At 38.5% G+C, this 26,100-nt stretch overlaps 1 protein-coding gene across 1 annotated transcript in view; it reads right to left on the bottom strand.

The window, feature by feature from the left end:
* The window catches only part of CPE (carboxypeptidase E), a 149,251-nt gene that overhangs the window by 13,071 nt on the left and 110,080 nt on the right, over positions 1–26,100 (bottom strand). The window contains exons 4-6 of the mRNA XM_052654910.1: positions 21,370–21,487; positions 18,242–18,424; positions 4,562–4,701 (exon numbers count right to left, since the gene is read on the bottom strand). Coding sequence (XP_052510870.1) covers positions 4,562–4,701; positions 18,242–18,424; positions 21,370–21,487 — 441 coding nt within the window. The remainder of the gene's footprint in view (positions 1–4,561; positions 4,702–18,241; positions 18,425–21,369; positions 21,488–26,100) is intronic.

The raw sequence follows: 26,100 nt of genomic DNA, 5'->3' as shown, positions 1-26,100 counted from the left end.
GGACTGGAAAAGGTCAGTTTTCATCCCAATCCCAAAGAAAGGCAATGCCAAAGAATGCTCAAACTACTACACAACTGCACTCATCTTACATGCTGGTAAAGTAATGCTCAAAATTCTCCAAGCCAGGCTTCAGCAATACATGAACCGTGAACTTTCACATGTTCAAGCTGGTTTTAGAAAAGGCAGAAGAACCAGAGATCAAATTGCCAACATCTGCTGGATCATGGAAAAAGCAAGAGAGTTCCAGAAAAACATCTATTTCTGCTTTCTTGACTATGCCAAAGCCTTTGACTGTGTGGATCACAATAAACAGTGGAAAATTCTGTGGGAATACCAGACGACCTGACCTGCCTCTTGAGAAACCTGTATGCAGGTCAGGAAGCAACATTTAGAACTGGACATGGAAAAACAGATTGGTTCCAAATAGGAAAAGGAGTACGTCAAGGCTGTATATGGTCACCCTGCTTATTTAACTTATATGAAGAGTACATCCTGAGAAACGCTGGGCTGGATGAAGCACAGGCTGTAACCAAGATTGCGGGGAGAAATACCAATAACCTGATATGCAGATGACGCCACCCTTATGGCAGAAAGTGAAGAAGTAAAGTGCTTCTTGATGAAAGTGAAAGAAGATAGTGAAAAAGTTGGCTTAAAGCTCAACATTCAGAAAAGAAAGATCATGGCACCCGGTCCCATCACTTCATGCGAAATAGATGGAGAAACAGTGGCTGACTTTATTTATTTTATTTAATTTTATTTTAGCTCCAAAATCATGCAGATGGTGATTGCAGCCATGAAATTAAATGATGCTTGCTCCTTGGAAGGAAAGTTATGATCAACCTAGACAGCATATTAAAAAGCAGAGACATTACTTTGCCAACAAATGTCCATCTAGTCAAGGCTATGGTTTTTTCAGTAGTCAAGTATGGATGTGAGAGTTGGACTATAAAGAAAGCTGAGCACTGAAGAATTGATGCCTTGAACTGTGGTGTTGGAGAAGACTCTTGAAAGTCCCTTGGACTGCAAGGAGATCCAACCAGTCCACCCTAAAGGAGATCAATCCTGAGTATTCATTGGAAGGACTGATGCTGAAGCTGAAACTCCGATATTTTGGCCACCTGATGCAAAGAGCTGACTCGTTTGAAAAGACCCTGATGCTGGAAAAGATTGACGGCAGGAGGAGAAGGGGATGACAGAGGATGAGATGTTTGGATGGCATCACCAACTCAATGGACATGAGTTTGGGTAGCCCTCGGGAGTTGGTGATGGACAGGGAGGCCTGACATGCTGCGGTCCCTGGGGTCACAAAGAGTCAGACACGACTGAGTGACTGAACGAAATGAACGGAATCACCTATTTTCCATCTGTTATAAAACTAGTCAATGATTAGATTTTAGGCCCAAGTGTTCAATTATTAATCACCACCATATTGTTCCACTGTCGTGAAACAATTTCAACACAGAACTTCTGGAAGCCTTCACTGATATTCCACCAGCCTTTGATTCCCTCATCTGGAGTGTCCTTTGAGGCAAGCTGGTGTGTGTTCACTGCAAATACCAATCTTACTGCTTCCATACATTCTGTACAATAATAGTGATGTTACACCAGGATGGGTCACAGGGATCGGTCGACAGATCAAATTTTCATTTCAAGAGGCATAAAACAGGACTGTATCATCTGATCCCTCTTCTTTTCAGCTGATTCTTATGTATACTGATACAGCTTTTAGATTAATTAATGCACCTGCCACCATAAATATGCCAATCACTCTACTCTTTCTGATGGCACACATTTGGGTTTTGTTTTATAGTGCATTTTTTCTCAAGCACTAAGATAGGACTTCCTTGGTAGTTTAGTGGTTAAGAATCCACCTGCCAATCCAGGGAACATAGGTTCAACCCCTGGTCCAGGAAGATTCCACATGCCATAACCATGCACCACAGCAACTGAGCCTGGGCACCACAACTACTAAGCCTGTGCTCTAGAGCCCATGAGCCACAACTACTGAGCTTGCACACTCTAGAACCCATGCTCTGCAACCAGAGAAGACACCACAATAAGAAGTTTGCACACCACAACTAGAGAGTAGCCCCCACTCACTGCAACTAGAATAAGTTCATGTGAGGCAATGAAGGTTCATGTGCAGCAATGAAGATTCAGCACAGTCAACAATAAGTCAATTAGAACTGAGAACTTAAATAGCAGCTGAACTTTTTCTTTTAATTCTTGACCGGATAATAATTTTACTGACATCAACTGTAGGGAATCCTAGATCATAGCTCCAAGAAGCCTTTTCTGAACTGGCAGCACTGGCTTAAGGACCCTTCTGTGTACTGCTATTGCTCTTTATGTTAACATTTATCATCCTCTCTTGTAGTTAGGTATTGATATCTGAACTTAAGATGAAACACACTCTCTCCAGAGAGAGAGGGTGCCTAGGACATAAAAGTAGCTTAATAAATTTTTGCTGTAAAAATAAACAAATAAAATGAAAAGTATTGAATTAAGGAAGCATTCTTTGATATCTAAGCAAAGAACACACCAAATAGCCCCATTTTACTTACTCAGCCTACAACTTTACTTTTAAATTTTGCTCTTAAAATATCCATCCAAATATAGCTCTCCTCAAACGACATTCTACAAGGGTGCCCACTAAGATTTTTTCAGAATCAACATAGCTAATTATCTTTAGCTTTATTGTTGAAAATATCTTTTTGTGTTAACATGCACTTTTATGTTAATTCCACTGACTGATACAAATCCTGTATAATGGATGTTTTTTAATCACTTTCATCACTGTATTATTCCATGATAATACCTTTTGGTAAGGTACATGGATACTTGTGGAGAAGGCAATGGCAACCCACTCCAGTACTCTCGCCTGGAAAATCCCATGGACAGAGATGCCTGCAGTCCATGGGGTCGCCAAGAGTCGGACACAACTGAGCGACTTCACTTTGACTTTTCATTTTCATGCATTGGAGAAGGAAATGGCAACCCACTCCATTGTTCTTGCCTGGAGAATCCCAGTGAGGCGGGAGCCTGGCGGGCTGCCATCTATGGGGTTGCACAGAGTCGGACACAACTGAAGCGACTTAACAGCAGCAGCATGGATACTTGAAAAGTGTAAAAGAATTCCTAAGCTGATTTCACATTTTTAATGCATTGGGTTCACGTGTATATGTTTCTATGTACCTGTGGGTATGAGCTAAGTCACTTCAGTAGCGTCCTATTCTTTGCAACCCTATGGACTGTAGCCCACCAGGTTCCTCTGTCCTTGGAATTTCCCAAGCAAGAACACTGGAGTGGGTTACCATTCCCTTCTCCAGAGAATCTTCCTGATCCAGGGATCAAACTTGCATCTCTTATGTCTCCTGCATTGGCAAGCAGGTCCACTAATGCCACCTGGGAAGCCCTTTTATATGTACATGTGTGTGCAAATAGCTACTTATCTATACAATAGCATTTGTTTGTATCAAATTAGTTTAAAAATCAGTCTATACTACCTGCCAATATATGAAACTAACATTACTCTCCCTGACTTTGGATGTAAATGGCCACATACAGAAAGGAAAGTGAAACTGTCAAGGCACTGCAAGCAAAGAACAGAGTCCTTAGGTCTTTCCCAACAGTACTGCCCCTGGTGTCGGTCTCTACCTAGTACAGAGGGATGGGGTTAACAGGGAACTGGCCTGGATCAAGTCTGAACAGGTAGGTATTTTATTCTGACCCGTGGTGAGATTCTCCAAAATTCTGTACAGTGACTCTCTGCTAAAGATCTAAATTTATGTCATGAGAGGCAACACAGCATGGACTGGAGATTCTGGAACTAGACAGCCTGGATTCTGGTAGAATAACTTCAGACAAGTTGTTTAACTTCTCTGTGCTTCTGATTTCTTATTTTTAGTTCATGGGTGATAATGGTGGTGGAATAAAAGAAGATGATGTTGATGATGATATAACTTTCTTCATGGAGTTGTGACAATTAAATCAATCAATTACTACATGTAAGGCATTTAGAATAATGCCTGGGAAAGAGTTAATGCCCAGTATATGTAACTTACCCATCATTGCCATTACCTCATCTCCAGTTGAGTCTGGGCTGTGAAGAGTGAGGCATAAGGAGACTTTCACTCCTAGGTGCTGATCCTACACCTGCATAACCCTGGGAGTGAATGGCTCATTAAATTTTGTATCCTGGGTGCCTCATTTACCTCATTCTAGTTTTGGTCCTGCCTGGAAGGTCTGACAAACCCAAGATGATCAGGGTAGAGGAATATCCTAGGATTGCCCTTCATTAATGCAATATGAAAGAAAAGAGGGTGTCACTCTACCTTTCCATAACTCCAGTTTAATCAGTTCTCAGCGAATATTCATGAACTAAAAAAACAATTACAAATGAAAGACTATTTGAATCACGACTGATGCACTTTCCAAATGTAGCATTCTCACTCTGGGTCAGGTGGATTCATATAGTCTGGGATCCTCTTAGGAGACTATTGTGCACCAGGTTACTGTTGTGCACTTAGATCTCCCATTTTATGCTGGAGACTGGGTTTACCTGATGAATGTAGCTAATGAGGGAGTTTTTGTTATCCTCCCAGTAGTTCTTCAAAGTCTCTTCAGGTGGAAACTTTTCACAGCTAAGCTCCACAGTAATCTCAAAGCAGTTGCTGCTGAGGTAATTGAAATCTTGCATTCCTGCCAAAACACCAAATGAAAAGTTAAAATATGCATGTGGTGACTAGAACCCACACCAACTGTTCTGCTGACAGCTAGGTAAAAACTGTACCAATCCATGCATCTTGAGGAGACTGTGGAAAATTGCCAATGAAATCATCTACTATATGAGAAGGAAAAACATACTTGGGGGATAGTTACCACTTCACAAGCACAAATTCTCTCAGGTTCTTAAACAGTCATTTAGTGTAATACATTGCTGTTGTATAGTCCTAAAGCAAGTATCAGCCACATTCCACAGTGCTGGAATCAACTTCAAAGACAACAGGAGAGTGACATCATCAAAAAGGTGAAGCAGGAATTTTCTACTATCTTCCCTCCCCCCAAAAATACAAATTTTAACAATTACCCATGAATAGAATGTGTTTGTGGAAGTTCAGGAATCTAATGGAAAAGTTAAAGCACACTATTGGAGAAAAAAATTCAAGACTGGACATGTTGAAGTGAGGAAGAGGAGCAGTTTCACTTTACCTGTATTACCTCCTTCCCTAAGGTGGCATAGCTTAGTGCCAAAGAGACTTAATTAGTAATATGAAAACATATAAAAACATACAACACATTGGTAAAGGTAAGTATATAGTCAGATTCAGAATATTCTAGTACTGTAATATGAAAGTGTATTATTCACTTTACTATAAAGTTTTTAAATATTAAAAATAAGTATAGCTACAATAATCTGTTCATAGATACACAAAATGGAAAGATGTAAATTGTGACATCAAAACATAAAATGTGGGATAAAGTTTTTGCTTGCAATCAAAGTTAAGTTGTTGACAGCCTAAAATGGACTATTACACTATAAGATGTTTTATGTAAGCCACATGGTAACCACAAAGCAAAAACCTATTCAGAAACAGTACAGAGAAAATAATCAAAGCATATCATTATAGAAAATCATCAATTCACAAAGAAAGAGAGCAAGAGAAGAAGAAAGGAACAAGGTAACTTCAAAACAGAAAAACAATATGGCAAGGCCTTCTCTATCAATAACTATTTTAAATGTAAACAGATTAAATTCTTTAATCAAAAGGCATAGAGTAGCTGAATAGATTTAAAAAAACAAGACCCAACTATGTGGTGCCTACAAGAAACTCACTTCAGGTTTAAGAACACACATAAGCTCAAAGTGAAGAGATGACAAAAGATATTCAGCGCTTATGAAAACCAGAAGAGAGAAGAGGTAGCAGTACTTTTCTCAGACAAAATACAGTTTAAGCGAAAAACTGTAATAAGAGACAAATACCATTATATTTTGATAAATGGGTCAATTCATCAAAGGATGATGCAACTATCAAAAATACACAAACATCTAAATATATTAAGCAAATACTAATAGGCCTGAAGAGAGGAATGATTACAGTACTATAACAGTAGGGGACTTCAGTATCTTACTTCCAATAATGGATAACTAGATCATCCATACAGTCTCAGCAAGGAAAAACTGGCCTTGAACTATACTTTATATTACTGTGAAGAAGGCTGAGCACCAAAGAATTGATGCTTTTGAAGTGTGGTGTTGGAGAAGACTCTTGAGAGTCCCTTGGACTGCAAGAAGATCCAACCAGTCCATTCTGAAGATCAACCCTGGGATTTCTTTGGAAGGAATGATGCTAAAGCTGAAGCTCCAGTACTTTGGCCACCTCATGCAAAGAGTTGACTCATTGGAAAAGACTCTGATGCTGGGAGGGATTGGGGGCAGGAGGAGAAGGGGACCACCGAGGATGAGATGGCTGGATGGCATCACGGACTCGATGGACGTGAGTCTGAGTGAACTCCAGGAGATGGTGATGGACAGGGAGGCCTGGCGTGCTGCGACTCATGGGGTCGCAAAGAGTAGGACACGACTGAGCGACTGAGCTGAACTGAACTGAACTGAATAGCCATACAGAACAAGCCATTCAACAGCTGCAGAATAAACATTCTTCTCAAGCATACATGGAACATTCTGTAGGAGAGATCATATCATAGGTCACAAAACAAATCTCAGCAGACTAAAGTAGGCTGAAATCATGCCAACTCTCTTTTCCAATCACAATGGTACAGAACTAGAAATCATAACAAGAGAAAAACTAGAAAATTCACAAACATGTAGAAAAGTAAACAACACACTCTTGAACAAGTCAAAGGGAAACCAAGATATCTTGAACAAATGAAAACAGTAACACAACCTACCAAAACTTATGAGATGTAGCAAAAGCAATCCTAAGAAAGAAGCTCATTATGACAAATGCTCACATTTAAAGAAAAAAGAAATATGTAAAATAAATTATTTAATCTTACACTTCAAAAAACTAGAAAATGAACAAATCAAGCACAAAGTTGCACAAGGATGGGAATAATAAGGATCAAAGCAGAAATAAACAAAATAGAGGCAGGGATAACAATAGAAAATATAAATCTAAGGACTGTTTTTTTTTATGGTTTTATTTATTTTTAAATTTATTTATTTATTTTAATTGGAGAATAATTACTTTACAATATTGTGATATTTTTTGCCACACATCGACATGAATCAGCCATGGGTACACATGACTGGTTTTTGAAAAGATAAAACAGACAAAGCTTTAGTTAGATTTACCAAGAATAAAAGAAAGGGGAAAAATTTCAACTAATACCATAGAAATGCAAAGGATCATAAAAGACTGTGAACAATTATAAGCCAACAACTGGACAACCTAGCAGAAATGGATACATTCCCAGAATCATACAACTTACCAGACTGAACCAGGAAGAAACAGAAAATCAAAACAAATCAATTACTAGTAGGGAAATTGAATCAGTAATCAAAAACTTTCCAAAAAGAAAAGCCCAGAACCAGAAGGTTTCACTGGTGAATTCTACCAAACATTTAAAGAAGAATTCACATAAATCCTCATCAAAATTTTCCCAAAAAACTGAAGAGAAGGGAACACTCTCAAACTTTTTTTTACAAGTCCAGCATAATGCTGATTTCAAAGCTAGATAAGGATACTACAGAAAAAGAAATTACAGGTTGGTTAATTATCATGATGAATAAAGATGCAAAAATTCTCAACAAAAATTAGCAAATTGAATTCAACAGCACATAAAAAACATCATACACCATGACCAAGTGAAATTTATCCCTAGGATGCAAGGATGGTTCAACAAAGACTAATCAACAAATATAATATACTGCATTAATAGAATGAAAGATAAAAATTAAATGATCATTTCAAAATATGAAGAAAAATCACCTGAAAAAATTCAGCATGTTTTAATGATAAAAACTCTCAACAGGTTGGGTAGAAAAGGAACATACCTTAACATAATAAAGTCCATATACGACAATTCCACAACTAACATACTCAATGTTGAAAGAGTTAAAGCTTCTCCTTTAAGATCAAGAACAAGACAAGGAAGCCTACTCTCACCATTCCTATTCAATATAGTGTTAGAAGTCCTATCCAGAGAAATGAGGCAAGAATAATAAAGACACACGTTAGAAAGGAAGAAGTAAAATTATCTGTCTGTAATGATATGACTTTATATATAGAAAACCCTAGAGACCACCAAGCACACACACACACACACACACAACTATTTGGACTAATAAAATAATTCGTTAAAGTCTCAGGATACCAAATCAACATACAAAGATAAGTTAGCTTATCTGCTAACAAAAAACTATCCAACAAACATATAAAGAAATCAATCTCACTTACAATAGCAACAAAAACAATAAAATACTTAGGAACAAATTTAACCAAGGAGATGAAAGAGCTAAACAAAGAAAACTATAAGACAATGATTTAAAAAAAAAAAAAAGAAAAAAGAAAGAAAGAAAAGAAAGAAGGTACAGTGATAATGGGAAGATATCCCATGTTCATAAATTTAATACTGTTAAAATATCCATAGCACTCAAACTATCTATTTATTGAATACAATTCCTATCAAAATCCCAATGACGTTTTTCACAAAGCTAGTGGGAAAAAATCCTAAAATGCATATAGAAACACAAAAGATACTGAATAGCCAAAACAACCTTGAACAAAAAGAAAAGAACAAAGGAAAAATAAGAACTTCCTTATTTCAAGTGACAAGTGAAAGTGTTAGTCACTCAGTCATGTCCAACTCTGCAACCACATGGACTGTAGCCAATCAGGTTCCTCTGTCCATGGAATTCTCCAGGCAAGAATACTGGAGTGGGTAGCCATTTCCTACTCCAGGGGATCTTCCCAACTAGGTGATCGAACCCAGGCCGCCTGCATTGCAAAACATACTACCAAACTATAATAATCAAAACAGTTTGGTATCAGCATAAAAACAAACACATATACTAAACAAAATCAAGACTGAGCCCAGAAATAAACCCTGATGTATACAGCCAACTAAGGAGATCAGTCCTGGGTGTTCTTTGGAAGGACTGATGCTAAAGCTGAAACTCCAATACTTTGGCCACCTCATGCGAAGAGTTGACTCATTGGAAAAGACTGATGCTGGGAGGGATTGGGGGCAGGAGGAGAAGGGGATGACAGAGGATGAGATGGCTGGATGGCATCACCGACTCGATGTACATGAGTTTGGGTGAACTCTGGGAGCTGGTGATTGACAGGGAGGCCTGGCGTGCTGCGATTCATGGGGTTGCAAACAGTCGGACATGACTGAGCGACTGAACTGAAATGAACTGAATATTTGACAACAGAGCCGAGAATGCTCAATGGAAATAAGATAGTCTCTTTAATAAAAAGTTTTGGGAAAACTTGATACATACCTGTAAAAGCAACAAATGGGACTTTTATCTTACACAAAAATTAATTTAAAATAGGTTAAAGGATTAAATTCAAGACTTTGAACTGTAAAGCTCCTAGAAGGAAACTGAGAAAAAAGCTCCCAACATTGTTCTTAACTAAATTTGGGGGCCATGATACCAAAAGTATTAGATTAGTGCAAAAGTGTGGTTTTGACACACATATGGACACCTTATCTTTGACAAAGGAGGCAAGAATATACAATGGAGTAAAGACAATCTCTTTAACAAGTGGTGCTGGGAAAACTGGTCAACCACTTGTAAAAGAATGAAACTAGATCACTTTCTAACACCGCACACAAAAATAAACTCAAAATGGATTAAAGATCTAAATGTAAGACCAGAAACTATAAAACTCCTAGAGGAGAACATAGGCAAAACACTTTCAGACATAAATCACAGCAGGATCCTCTATGATCCACCTCCCAGAATTCTGGAAATAAAAGCAAAAATAAACAAATGGGATCTAATTAAAATTAAAAGCTTCTGCACAACAAAGGAAAATATCAGCAAGGTGAAAAGACAGCCTTCTGAATGGGAGAAAATAATAGCAAATGAAGCAACTGACAAACAACTAATCTCAAAAATATACAAGCAACTTATGCAGCTCAATTCCAGAAAAATAAACGACCCAATCAAAAAATGGGCCAAAGAACTAAATAGACATTTCTTCAAAGAAGACATACGGATGGCTAACAAACACATGAAAAGATGCTCAACATCACTCATTATCAGAGAAATGCAAATCAAAACCACAATGAGGTACCACTTCACACCAGTCAGAATGTCTGCGATCCAAAAATCTGCAAGCAATAAATGCTGGAGAGGGTGTGGAGAAAAGGGAACCCTCCTACACTGTTGGTGGGAATGCAAACTAGTACAGCCACTATGGAGAACAGTGTGGAGATTCCTTAAAAAATTGCAAATAGAACTCCCTTATGACCCAGCAATCCCACTGCTGAGCATACACACCGAGGAAACCAGAATTGAAAGAGACACATGTACCCCCAATGTTCATCGCAGCACTGTTTATAATAGCCAGGACATGGAAGCAACCTAGATGTCCATCAGCAGATGAATGGATAAGAAAGCTGTGGTCCATATACACAATGGAGTATTACTCAGCCATTAAAAAGAATTCATTTGAATCAGTTCTGATGAGATGGATGAAACTGGAGCCGATTATACAGAGTGAAGTAAGCCAGAAAGAAAAACACCAATACAGTATACTAACACATATATATGGAATTTAGAAAGATGGCAATGACGACCCTGTATGCAAGACAGGAAAAAAGACGCAGCTGTGTATAACGGACTTTTGGACTCAGAGGGAGAGGGAGAGGGTGGGATGATATGGGAGAATGGCATTCTATCATGTATACTATCATGTAAGAATTGAATCGCTAGTCTATGTCTGACGCAGGATACAGCATGCTTGGGGCTGGTGCATAGGGATGACCCACAGAGATGTTATGGGGAGGGAGGTGGGAGGGGGGTTCATGTTTGGGAACACATGTAAGAATTAAAGATTTTAAAATTAAAAAAATAAAAAACTATTAAAAAAATTTTTTTTTAAAGTGTGGTTTTGCATTGTTGAACTTTGTCATTTGATACTGGAATACATTCTTAAATGTGGTTATGTTATACATCATTTTACTGCACAATATCTAGATTTATGTTTTTTGCTAATGACATTACTTGCTGTTTATTTTATATTTATTTTAGACTATAGAAATGATGTTAGACAAAAAGCAAATTCGAGTGATTTTCTGATTTGAGTTCAAAATGGGTCATAAAGCAGTGGAGACAACTTGCAACAACAATGCATTTAGCACAGGAACTGCTAGTTCAGTTCAGTTCAGTTCAGTCACTCAGTCGTGTCCAACTCTTTGTGACCCCATGAATCGCAGCATGCCAGGCCTCCCTGTCCATCACCATCTCCCGGAGTTCACTCAAATTCATGCCCATCGAGTCGGTGATGCCATCCAGCCATCTCATCCTCTGTCGTCCCCTTCTCCTTCTGCCCCCAATCCCTCCCAGCATCAAGAGTCTTTTCCAATGAGTCAACTCTTCACATGAGGTGGCCAAAGTACTGGAGTTTCAGCTTTAGCATCATTCCTTCCAAAGAACACCCAGGGCTGATCTCCTTTAGAATGGACTGGTTGGATCTCCTTGCCATCCAAGGGACTCTCAAGAGTCTTCTCCAACACCACAGTTCAAAAGCATCAGTTCTTTGGCACTCAGCTTTCTTCACAATGAACATACAATGCAGCAGTTGTTCAAGAAGTTTGACAGTGGAGACAAGAGCCTTGAAGATGAGAAGCACAGTGGCTGGCCTTTGGAAGTTGACAATGACCAACTGAGAAGATCATCAAAACTGATCCTCTTACAACTACATGAGAAATTGATGAAGACTCAACATCAATCATTTACAGTCATGAGGCACTTGAAGCAAACTGAAAAGGTGAAAAAGTTCAGTAAGTGAGTTGATTGAAAATAAAAAAAAATCATTTTATAAGCGACATCTTCTCTTATTTTACATAACAACAATGAACCATTTCTCAATCAGATTGTGATGTGCAACAAAAAGTGGATTTTACACGACAATAACTGGTAATAACCAGCTCAGTGGTTGGACCAAGAAGAAGCTCCAAAGCACTTCCTAAAGTCAAACTTCCATCAAAAAAAAAAGATCATGGTCACTGTTTAGAGGTCTGCTGCCATCTGATCCACCACAGCTTTCTGAATCCTGGCAAAACCATTACATCTGAGAAGTATGCTCAGCAAATCAATGAGATACACCAAAAACTGCAATTCCTACATCTGCCATTGGTCAATGGAAAGGGCCCAATACTTCTATATGACAATACCCAACCACACATCATACAACAAATGCTTCAAAAGTTGAATGAATTGGGCTATGAAGTTTGGCCTCAACCACCATATTCATCTGACTTTTTCCCAACCATCTACCACTTCTTCAAGCATCTTGAAAGAGTTAACTTAGGCAGGTTGATAGGCAGTCCAGGGCCCTTTAAGAAGAAGGTGAACATTCTCACTCATGCTTTCCTTTAACCTTGTGCAACAATGTTTCTTGCCCAAAAGAACTGGCTTTTCTTTAGATCTGGAGCTAATGAATATACAGCAGCCATACATTTTACTCAGAGAAAATGCTTTTCTTAGACACCCATTATGTTTTCCTTAGGCTCTGTGTTAATGATTATAATTGTAACAAATCTTGTCTGGGAAACTGTTTCTCAGTGACAATATATATCGTCCATAAATATGTTGCCAGGAACTTATTCCTTCTGGCTAATCTTGTACTGAAGTTATCTCAGGATGCATGCCTTGGGAGAGGGTCTGGTAGAACTTTTACAACCTTGAGGTATTCTTTTTATCTATTCTCAGCAGCCAGTTGAAAAGTATATAATGCTCTGCTTCAACCAGTGAGTTGGATACTCTTTCTACCCCTTTCTGATGTCAGAAGCTTCTATGTCAGAAGCTTTCTCTGTCCTATCACTGTATATAAAATGTTGCTGCACAAAGTTCTGAGTGACTGAGACTGTGTTGGTCCCAGAGTTAAATCTTCTCCTTCGGAGACCACAAACTTGGCACCAAACACCGTAAACTATCAATCTCAATAACGTTTTACAAAGAAAATGCTTCCACAACCAGCAAGAGACAGAAAAAGCTTTCCTAGAGTTTGCTGAATACCAAAGCATGGATTTTTATGTTATAGGAATAAACAAACATTTCTTGTTGGCAAAAATGTGTTGATTGTAATGGTTCCTATTTTGACTTATAAACATGTATTTGAGCCTAATTATAATAATTTAAAATTCACAGTCTGAAACAGTTTTGTTTGCACCAACTTAATACAAGTAACAAAAGCAAAAATTAATAAGTGGGACTGCATCAAACTGAAAGCTTCTGCACAGCAAAAGATACAGTCAACAAAATGAAAAGGCAGTTTAAGGAATGAGACAAAGTATTTCCAAATCATATATTGGATAAGGAGCTAATATTTAAAATATGTAACGAATTCATACAACTCAAGATAAATTAAAAAAAAAAAAAACTTGATTAAATAATGGGCCAAAGACCTGAATAGTCATTTTTCCAAAGAAGATACACAGATGGCCTACAGGCACATGAAAAGATGTTCAACATTAGTCAGCAGAAAAATGCAAATGAAAACCACAATGAGATATCACCTCACACATGTCAGAATGGCTATCTTCAAAAAGAACACAAATAACATCAGTGGACAAGAATGAAGAGAAGAACCCTCCAACATTGTTGTAGGAAATGCAAATGGGTACAGATACTACAGAAAACAGCATAAAGCTTTCTGAACAAACTAAGAATAGAAATACCATATAGCCTGACATACATCCAAAAAGAGAAAAAAACACTAATTCAAAAATATACATACACCCCAACATTCAAAGAGCATTATTTACACTTGACAGGATATGAAGGCAACCTAAGTGTCCATCAACAGATGAGTGGATGAAGATGTGGTATATACACACAATGGAACACCACTCAGCCATAAAAAAGAATGAAATTTTGCCATTTGCAATAACGTGGATGGACTTGGAGGGTATTATGCCTAGTGAAATAAGTCATACAGAGAAAGATAAATACTGTATATCCCTTATACATGGGATCTAAAAAATAAAGCAGTGAATATAACAACAAGAAAAAGATAAAAAAAAAATTCACAGATAAAGAGAACTAACTAGTGGTTACCAGTGGGGAGAGCAAGGAGGGGAGGGAAAAGATAGGGGTAGGAAATTCAGTTCAGTTCAGTCGCTCAGTCATGTCTGACTCTTCGCGACCTCATGAAACACAGCACGCCAGGCCTCCCTGTCCAAAACCAACTCCCGGAGTTTGCTCAAACTCACGTCCATCAAGTCGGTAATGCCATCTAGCCATCTCATCCTTTGTCATCCCCTTTTCCTCTGGCCCCCAATCCCTCCCAGCGTCAGTCTTTTCCAATGAGGAAACACTTTGCATGAGGTGGTCAAAGTACTGGAGTTTCAGCTTTAGCATCATTCCTTCCAAAGAAACCCCAGGACTGATCTCCTTCAGAATGGACTGGTTGGTCCTCCTTGCAGTCCAAGGGACTCTCAAGAGTCTTCTCCAACACCACAGTTCAAAAGCATCAATTCTTCAGTAATCAGCTTTCTTCACAGTCCAACTCTCACATCCATACATGACCACTGGAAAAACCATAGCCTTGCCTAGATGGACCTTTGTTGGCAAAGTAATGTCTCTGCTTTTCAATATGCTATCTAGGTTGGTCATAACTTTTCTTCCAAGGAGTAAACGTCTTTTAATTTCATACTGCAATCACCATCTGCAGTGATATTGGAGCCTCAAAAAAAAAACAAAGTCTGACACTGTTTTCACTGTCTCCTCATCTATTTCCCATGAAGTGATGGGACCGGATGCCATGATCTTCATTTTCTGAATGTTGAGCTTTAAGCCAACTTTTTCACTCTCCTCTTTCACTTTCATCAAGAGGCTTTTTAGTTCCTCTTCACGTTCTGCCATAAGGGTGGTGCCATCTGCATATCTGAGGTTATTGATATTTCTCCCAGCAATCTTGATTCCTGCTTGTGCTTCTTCCAGCCCAGAGTTTCTCATGGTGTACTCTACATATAAGTCAAATAAGCAGGGTGACAATACACAGCCTGACGTACTCCTTTCCCAAATTGGATCCAGTCTGTTGTTCCATGTCCAGTTCTAACTGTTCCTTCCTGACCTGCACATAGGTTTCTTAAGAGGCAGGTCAGATGGTCTGATATTCCCATCTCTTTCAGAATTTTCCAGAGTTTATTGTGATCCACACAGTCAAAGGCTTTGGCATAGTCAATAAAGCAGAAATAGATGTTTTTCTGGAACTCTCTTGCTTTTTCCATGATCTAGAAGATGTTGGCAATTTCATCTCTGGTTCCTCTGCCTTTTCAAAAACTAGCTTGAACATCTGGAAGTTCACGGTTCACATATTGCTGAAGCCTGGCATGGAGAATTTTGAGAATTACTTTACTAGCGTGTGAGATGAGTGCAATTGTGTGGTAGTTTGAGCATTCTTTGATTGCCTTTCTTTGGGATTGCAATGAAAACTGACCTTTTCCAGTCCTGTGGCCACTGCTGAGTTTTCCAAATTTGCTGGCATATTAAGTGCAGTTCAGTTCAGTTCAGTTCAGTCTCTCAGTGGTGTCTGACTCTTTGCGACCCCATGAATCGCAGCACGCCAGGCCTCCCTGTCCATAAACAACTCCCGGAGTTCACTCAGACTCACGTCCATCGAGTCCGTGATGTCATCCAGCCATCTCATCCTCTGTCATCCCCTTCTCCTCCTACCCCCAATCCCTCCCAGCATCAAAGACTTTTCCAATGAGTCAACTCTTCGCATGAGGTGGCCAAAGTACTGGAGTTTCAGCTTCAGCATCATTCCCTGCAAAGAAATCCCAGGGCTTATCTCCTTCGGAATGGACTGCTTGGATCTCCTTGCAGTCCAAGGGACTCTCAAGAGTCTTCTCCAACACCACAGTTCAAAAGCATCAATTCTTCAGCACTCAGATTTCTTCACAGTCCAACTCACATCCATACATGACCACTGGAAAAACCATAGCCTTGACTAGATGGACCTTTGTTGGCAAAGTAATGTCTCTGCTTTTCAATATGCTATCTAGGTTCAATATGCTATAACTTTTCTTCCAAGCGTCTTTTAATTTCATGGCTGCAGTCACCATCTGCAGTGATTGTGGAGCCCCCAAAAATAAAGTTTGACACCCCTTCCACTGTTTCACCATCTATTTCCCATGAAGTGATGGGACCAGATGCCATGATCTTCATTTTCTGAATGTTGAGCTTTAAGCCAACTTTTTCACTCTCCTCTTTCACTTTCATCAAAAGGCTTTTTAGTCCCTCTTCACTTTCTGCCATAAGGGTGGTATTATCTGCATATATGAGGTTATTGATATTTCTCCTGGCAATCTTGATTCCAGTCCAGCATGTCTCATGATGTGCTCTGCATCATTGCTCAGAATTCTCCAACCCAGGCTTCAGTAATACATGAACCGTGAACTTCCAGATGTTCAAGCTGATTTTTGAAATTGCAGAGAAACCAGAGATCAAATTGCCAACATCCACTGGATCATCAAAAAACCAAGAGAGTTCTAGAAAAACATCTATTTCTGCTTTATTGACTATGCAAAAGCCTTTGACTGTGTGGATCACAATAAACTGTGGAAAATTCTGAGAGAGATGGGAATATCAGACCACCTGACCTGCCTCTTGAGAAACCTATATGCTGGTCAGGAAGCAACAATTAGAACTGGACATGGGACGACAGACTGGTTCCAAATAGGAAAAGGAGTACATCAAGGCTGTATATTGTCACCGTCATTATTTAACTTATTGAGTGCAGCAGAGGTACAAATTATTACATATAAAATAAATAAGCTACAAGGATATATAGCATAGGGGAGATAGCCAATATTTTATATGGCGACCCACTCCAATATCCCTGCCTGAAAAAATCATATGGATAGAAGAGCCTGGCAGCCTACAGTCCATGGTGTCACACATAGTTAGATATAACTGAGCAATTGAACACAAAGAAATTGAGGACAACCTTTAAAAATTCTGAATCACTATGTTGTACACCTGTGACTTACATAATATTTTACATCAACTACCTCAATTTTAAATAAAACAAGATAAACACATATAAGAAAGAAAAATATCTGAAAGAATATATTTATCAGGGCATAATTCAACCAAAAAAAAAAAAAAAAGCATATTAAACAAACCAAGTCCTATAATTAGCCACTACTGCTACTGTCCTAATTCTCTTTTCACTTTTCTTTTCAGGTGGGCCACGGAAAATTGTTCTTAGGCTGAGGAAAAAAAATGGTATCTTTAAATTTCACTCTTTATCCTTGGTAAAGGTGATACTAAAGAACTGTGAGTGATCTAGGTAGCCAGAAAAGTGAGAGCTCTTCAAAGTTTATATTCGAACAGAGAGCCATAAGAGCTGCCTTGATGTCTAGAACTGCTTCCTCCAGCTGTGCTGAGGTGAGTTTTTCCATGTCCAGACTCAATAAAATGTGTAGTGCTTCCTGAACTGATAATAGTACTTACTGCATTAATGAATACAAAATAAACATCCTATATGAAGTGGAACTTATTAAATAAAAACAAAAGGTATATGAACCAAGATATGCTAAAGGCCAAAGCCAGCCCTCTAAAATATACATTTACATATGGCAAAGTGTGACTAACATATAATCATGATGGTATCTTGTTCCCTAAGGCCAGAATTTGAAAACTAGGGTAATTAACAGTGTTCAACTTGAATTTTCCCAGTGGATATCTTCAGTTCCTTTCCTACATCTCTTCTACACCTCAAATTCAACCATCTCATCCTCTGTCGTTCCCTTCTCCTCCTGCCTTCAATCTTTCCCAGCATCGGGGTCTTTTCCAATGAGTCGGTTTTTCTCATCACGTGGCCAAATTATTGGAGTTTCAGCTTCAGCATCAGTCCTTCTAATAAGTATTCAAGACTGATTTCCTTTAGGGTTGACTGGTTGGATCTCCTTGGAATCCAAGAGACTCTCAAGAGTCTTCTCCCACACCACAGTTCAAAAGCTAAATATAAATGGTAATTATTTTTTTAAAGTCACTATTCACATGAAGAGTGAAAGGGAAACTCACCTCCAGGCACGCTGTACCATGCAGCGCCATTGGTCGTTCCTTCTACAAAGCTGCTGTCATCATCATTCTTGCGACATGGGGGCCGATCTGGGTCCGACATCGGGGGGTTGAAGGATGAGTATGCCCGAGCTAAGCTTTGGAAGATGTCGTCATCTGGGCAGACGCTGTATTCGTGAGCACTACCTGGAAAATAAAGCCACAACACTAAAGAAACTGACACAAACCAACTAGTACTGCATGTTTTCTGAAGATTGATTTAGTGTTGATCTCCTGCTGATGTATTTTTAGCTACATCACTATGGGAAAGGAGTGAAGGCTTAAGTACTCAACAATTACACTTAGTTTTCTTTCAGGTTTCATAAGGTCCACTGCTGACACTGCAAAGTAAAAATTGAGTAGAATGTACTTTCTTCTAGTGAATTGAAAGCTTCACAAGAAAAGAGATAAGCACATAGTAAATTGGACTTGGGAAGACAGTAAGGAGATTTTCATTGTTAAAATTTTTATTTTATAAATTGCACCTGTACAAATCCACTAGGCACTGTGAACCACTGTCACACAAATTTTTCAGTATCTGAATTTACAGTTTTTAAAAACCTCCTACTACTGAAATAAATAACATCTATTTTGGTACACAGTATTCTTATTCTGTATTATCAAATATGCCAGTCTTTAAATTTCCCAGCTATTGACAAACCATTAAGTCTAAATTTCAAGTTTCCTGTGTTGGTGCTTTCAAATTGTGGTTCTGGAGAAGACTCTCAAGAGTTCCTTGGACAGCAAGAAGGTCAACCCAGTGAATCCTAAAGGAAATCAACACTAAATATTCATTGGAAACACTGATGCTGAAGCTGAAGCTCCAATACTTTGGCTACCTGATGCGAAGAGCTGACTCACTAGAAAAGACTCTGGTGCTGAGAAAGACTGAGGCCAGGAGGAGTAGGGGATGACACAGGATGATGGTTGGATGGTATCTCTAACTCAATGGATATGAATTTGAGCAAACTCCCTGGAAACAGTGAAGGACAGGGAAGCCTGGCATGCTGCAGTCCACAGGGTCACAAAGAATCAGACATGACTTAGAGGCTGAACAACAACAATATCCTGTATTACAAAGACCTAACTCTTCAAAGTCTCCTGAAAATTGATTCAAAGTAGGTAATTTCTTGAAACAACAAAAATTAAGCCGAGAATATCTATCTGGCTAAAGTTTTCTGTGTCTAAAGATTAGCTATAACTAGTTCAGTTCAGTCCAGTCGCTCAGTAGTGTCCAACTCTTTGCGACCCCATGAATCGCAGCACACCAGGCCTCCCTGTCCATCACCAACTCCTGGAGTTGACTCAGATTCACATTCATCGAGTCAGTGATGCCATGCAGCCATCTCATCCTCTGTTGTCCCCTTCTCCTCCTGCCCCCAATCCCTCCCACCATCAGAGTCTTTTCCACTGAGTCAACTCTTCGCATGATGTGGCCAAAGTACTGGAGTTTCAGCTTTAGCATCATTCCTTCCAAAGAAATCCCAGGGTTGATCTCCTTCAGAATGGACTGGTTGGATCTCCTTGCAGTCCAAAGGACTCTCAAGAGTCTTCTCCAACACCACAGTTCAAACACATCAAATCTTCGGTGTTCAGCCTTCTTCACAGTCCAACTCTCACATCCATACATGACTACTGGAAAAACCATAGCCTTGACTAGACGGACCTTAGTCAGCAAAGTAATATCTCTGCTTTTGAATATGCTATCTAGGTTGGTCATAACTTTCATTCCAAGGAGTAAGCGTCTTTTAATTTCATGGCTGCAGTCACCATCTGCAGTGATTTGGGAGCCCAACAAAATAAAGTCTGATACTGTTTCCCCTGTTTCCCCATCTATTTTCCATGAAGTGATGGGACCTGATGCCATGATCTTCGTTTTCTGAATGTTGAGCTTTAAGCCAACTTTTTCACTCTCCTCTTTCACTTTCATCAAGAGGCTTTTTAGTTCCTCCTCACTTTCTGCCATAAGACTGGTGTCATCTGCATATCTGAGGTTATTGATATTTCTCCTGGCAATCTTGATTCCAGCTTGTGTTTATTCCAGTCCAGCGTTTCTCATGATGTACTCTGCATAGAAGTTAAATAAGCAGGGTGACAATATACAGCCTTGACGTACTCCTTTTCCTATTTGGAACCAGTCTGTTGTTCCATGTCCAGTTCTAACTGTTGCTTCCTGACCTGCATACAGATTTCTCAAGAGGTAAGTCAGGTGGTCTGATATTCCCATTTCTTTCAGAATTTTCCACAGTTTATTGTGATCCACACAGTCAAAGGCTTTTGCATAGTCAATAAAGCAGAAATAGATGTTTTTCTGGAATTCTCTTGCTTTTCCCATGATCCAGCGGATGATGGTAATTTGATCTCTGGTTCCTCTGCCTTTTCTAAAACCAGCTTGAACATCTGGAAGTTCACGGTTCACGTAGTGCTGAAGCCTGAGTTGGAGAATTTTGAGCATTACTTTACTAGCATGTGAGATGAGTGCAACTGTGCAGTAGTTTGAGCATTCTTTGTCATTGCCTTTCTTTGGGATTGCAATGAAAGCTGACCTTTTCCAGTTTTGTGGCCACTGCTGAGTTTTCCAAATTTGCTGGCATATTGAGTGCAGCTAAAACTAGTTAAATAAAATCAAAGCATCACTTCTTCTCCCTGACACCACCAAGAAACACTTCCAATTGTAGAAGTGTGAATGCATAATAAGACACACGCAGAGATATTCATGGGCCCCCGATGGAGTTCTAAAAGTTTGCCTTCAGTTTTAAGCTGTCTTGTACATAAAGCTACATAGATCCATTATTCCTCCATTTACCAGAATCCAAGAGTTACCCAAGTTCAACTTCTGTTTTTTCCCTTTCTCTTACCTAAGTGATTACGTTTCTCTTCATTTAAAATTTTTTTTAATTACAGTCTTTTTTTGCCAGATATATGGCAGTGCCACATGAAACAGAGGATATTCCAGTTCAACAGATGTATTTATATAGGCAAAATCACTGAACAATCAGTTCCTTAAAAGAATATCATAGAAATCATTCAATAAACCCTTGTAAGGTAATTGTAAACCTTGAATTAATTAGAGAAACAGGAAGAACACCTACCACTCCGCGTCTCATCATATGGATAATTGGCCACAAGGTCTCCTCCATGAAGATTGGCAGAGAGCACAAAAGGAATATCCATAATCCAATGAATGACAGCCTTCGTCTCAGGAGCAAGCTGTATTAAAGATTAGAGGTTAAAAGGATTCTAAATGTGGCATTCATTGGTGGGTCACTTGACAGAAAAGACATAAAAGGTAAGAACAATAACAACTGAAATCTTGTCATATTCCAAGCACTCTGTGATTGTTTTCATAGAAAAAAGAAAAGAGGAGCATTCCCCATCTCTATCTTTCTCAGACTTATAATAAAAAATATTTCTATTTCCTTAAAAGTTCTATTTAAAAGCTACCAGTTTTCTTTCTTTGTATGACAGCATACAAATCATTTACAAATATGGGTACATCTCCATCTGAACTTGTTAATAATAATGATAAGACAAGGGGAAAAGAAAATAGCTAAGCCGAACGTGGTTCTTCGTTATGGTGGTTCAACTCAAGAAAAGTGGTAGATTTTCTTTCCAAGTTTTGTATACTATTTCTCCAATTCCCTTCAACCACTTCAACATTTTTCCTATAAAAAAATTAAATCTGGTCTTTTTCAGATTTTACCACCAAATAATGTACTTTGGGATGATCATCTCAAATTTTAAAACAACAGCAAAAGTTTTAGGAATTCCTGTGGTCTTTTGAAAGATTCACAGCCCCTCTTACCTTGGAAGCAAAACAAAGGCGGAAAGAAATCTACACCAAAGAATTAATCTGAGCCAAAAGCTTGACACTTTCATGTGATGTGTTTTTAACAGCAACTAGGAAGACTCTCAAAATCCCAATTACCTTTTGATTTGAATTCCTCACTCCACCCCACCCCCACTGGAGATGTGGTTCACATTGTTCTTAGGGACAGAATATCTAAAAACCACTGGATTGTATACTTCACATGGGTGAGTTCTATGGTATGTAAATCATATATTAATAAACCTGCTTTTTAAAAAGAGGAAAAGAAAAAATAATACAGACCTGAGTACACAAAGTAGTATTTGACTATTGGATTTTTGCCTACTGTTAGTTCCTATACAGAGACTATTTCTTACATATATTGCATACACTGTTCATGTTACTAAATGTTCAAAAACAAACAAACTCCACAATTTTATCAGTTAAACTTAATTTCTCTTTGACTATTATAGAGTCTTTTAGGCTGACTAAATGCTGAAATATCCTCAGTACTGTAATCACATATTTAACTAACCCATAGAGGTGGCTTTGGAGCACCCCTAAATGGGGCTGGTTAAGCCAGTCCTTAACAGAATCTAGAGCCAAATATAACCTATTTTTTAAACTTTCATTGAGAGATTATAAGTATAGTTCAAATGTTATGCTCTATAATTATATAGCTTGGCTCTTAAATATATAAAAGCCATGTTTATTCTATATTCTTCACAACTCTAGCCACTAAAGACAAGTATTTAATATAATTATTTGATGTAATCATTGTTTGGATTCAAGCCAAGGCCCATATACTGAGCCCAGACAATGGTGGACATAACCAGACTGAAGACCTCGAGAGCAGATGAGAAATGATTCAGCAGGAAGAACTCCAGGGAACAGAATGATCCTGTGCTCAGAGAGGTTCAGAAGAGCAAAGAGATCATCTGGAGGACTTGGTAAAAATGTATGTTCCTTTCCATCACTCAACCCCATTGCATATACACCCCAGACTTCCTGATTCAGCATTCACAGGAATCTGAATTTTTTTAATTGACATATAGTTGATGTACAACTCATGAGAAACGCTAGACTGGAGAGGAACTAAAAAGCCTCTTGATGAAAGTGAAAGAGGAGAGTGAAAAAGTTGATTTAAAGCTCAACATTCAGAAAATGAAGATCATGGCATCTGGTCCCATCACTTCATGGGAAATAGATGGGGAAACAGTGGAAACAGTGTCAGACTTTATTTTGGGGGGCTCCAAAATCACTGCAGATGGTGACTGCAACCATGAAATTAAAAGACGCTTACTCCTTGGAATGAAAGTTATGACCAACCTAGATAGCATATTCAAAAGCAGAGATATTACTTTGCAAACTAAGGTCCGTCTAGTCAAGGCTATGGTTTTTCCTGTGATCATGTATGGATGTGAGAGTTGGACTGTGAAGAAGGCTGAGCGCCAAAGAACTGATGCATTTGAACTGTGGTGTTGGAGAAGACTCTTGAGAGTCCCTAGGACGGCAAGGAGATCCAACCAGTCCATTCTGAAGGAGATCAGCCCTGGGATTTCTTTGGAAGGAATGATGCTAAAGCGGAAACTCCAGTACTTTGACCACCTCATGCGAAGAGTTGACTCATTGGAAAAGACTCTGATGCTGGGAGGGATTGGGGGCAGGAGGAGAAGGGGACGACCGAGCATGAGATGGCTGGATGGCATCACTGACTCGATGGACGTGAGTCTGAGTGAACTCCAGGAGTTGTTTATGGACAGGGAGGCCTGGTGTGCTGTGATTCATGGGGTCGCAAAGATTCGGACACGACTGATCAACTGAACTGAACTGAACTGAACTGAACTGATGTACATTACAGGAGTTTCAGGTATACAGCATAGTGATTTTCAATTTTTAAAGGTTATATTCCATTTATAGTTATTACAAAATACTGGCTATATTCCCTGTGATGTACAATATGTCCTTGCAGCTTATTTATTTTATTCATGGTAGTTTGACCCACTTAATCCCCAACCCCCATCTAGATCTTCCCTTTCCCCCTCCCCACTGTAACCACTAGTTCTCTATATCTGTGAGTCTGCTTCTTTTTTGTTATATTCACTACTCTGTTTTATATTTTAGATTTCACATATAGGCGATACCATACAGTATTTATCTATCTATGTCTGATTTAGTCCACTTAATACCCTCCATATCCATCCATGTTGTTGTAAATGGCAACATTTTACTCTTTTTTATGGCTGAGTAGCTTTCCATTATGTGTGTATGTGTGTGTGCTTCTTTATCTAGTCATCTGTTGCTTCCATATCTTGCCTATTGTAAATAAGGAATCTGCCTTTTTAATCCTTCATTCCTATAACTCTATAGATTTTAAACCACACTAATGATACAGCATCTTCCCTCATAGCTCAGATGGCAAAGAATCCGCCTGCAATGCAGGAGACCATGGTTCAATTCCTGGGTAGGGAAGATTTGCTGGAGAAGGGATAGGCTACCAACTGCAGTATTCTTGGGCCTCCTTTGTGGTTCAGCTGGTAAAGAATCTGCCTGCAATGTAGGAGATCTGGATTCAATCCCTGGGTTGAGACAATCCCCTGGGGAAAGGAAAGTCTACCCACTCCAGTATTCTGACCTGGAGAATTCCATGGGCTGTATAGTCCATGGGGTTGCAAATAGTGAGACACAAGTAAGCAACTTTCACTTTCTAATGATACAGAGAAGAGACTGATGGTTGCCAGAGGCAAATTACAAACTTTGGATTATAAAATAAATCCTAGACATGTAATGTATAGCATGGAGACTATAGTTAATATAGTTAATAGATTTGGGAGAATGGCACTGAAACATATATAATATATATGAAACGAATCGCCAGTCCAGGTTCGATGCATGATACTGGATGCTTGGGGCTGGTGCACTAGGACGACCCAGAGGGATGGTACGGGGAGGGAGGAGGGAGGGGGGTTCAGGATGGGGAACACGTGTATACCTGTGGCAGATTCATGTTGATGTATAGCAAAATCAATACAATATTGTAAAGTAATTAACATCAAATTAAAATAAATAAATTATATTCAAAAATAATAACAATACTGTATTGTATACTTGAAAGTTGCTAAGAGAAAATATCTTAAAAGTTCTCATCACAAACAAGAAAAAAAATGTAACTATGTATGCTGATAAATGTTAACTAGACTTATTATCCAATCATCTCACAATATATACAAATATCAAATCAATGTGTTGTATGCTTCAAATTAAATAACATTATAAATTAATTATATCTATAGGTATGTATGTCTATACCTACCTATATCTATAGATATATATAAACACAGTACCTACATACCTACATTTGAGCTATTTCAAATCCTAAAAGATGATGCTGTGAAAGTGCTGACAAGGATGGAAAAAGGAGATGAGGCAGACATGGGCAATATCATCCATGATTTAAGCAGATTTACTGAAGATTTAGTAAAATGTAAACAAATCTTGCTTCTCTTCCTGAAAAGAGTTCAAAACTTAACTTTCATATATTTCTCTTTTTATTACCTTTATAATGCCCAGGAAAAGTATTGGCATTGAGACTTTTTAAAATAAAAGCTCTAATTTTTTTAAGTTTCATGACATGCATCTTTTTTAAAATATTGCTTAAACTAGATATATGAAAATATCTAATATAAAGCTTATAGAAATATTATATAGGTTCCATTGGGGAAAAGGATAGTAGTGTTGGTTGAAAATGACAGTATTTTCACTAAAACTGTTAATCTAATAGCCTGTCAACATGAGTTTATTTCATGCTTGTTCCATGATTGGTAACAAGAATTATTTTTCTCGTTGCTTAGTTTCTTTTTTCCTACACAATACTATAAGATGTTTATCAGTTTTCATAAGTAATAGACAAAGAGTAAAAGATAATTACAATTGCAGCCCATAATAGTAACATGATTAACTTAACAATGTGAAATAATTACATACAAGTTGGGGGTCAAGTAGAGTGATGTGGTAA

Source organism: Budorcas taxicolor, chromosome 17 (genome assembly GCF_023091745.1).
Source record: "Budorcas taxicolor isolate Tak-1 chromosome 17, Takin1.1, whole genome shotgun sequence".
NCBI lineage: Eukaryota > Metazoa > Chordata > Mammalia > Artiodactyla > Bovidae > Budorcas > Budorcas taxicolor.
This window is presented reverse-complemented; position numbering and strand designations above follow the sequence as displayed.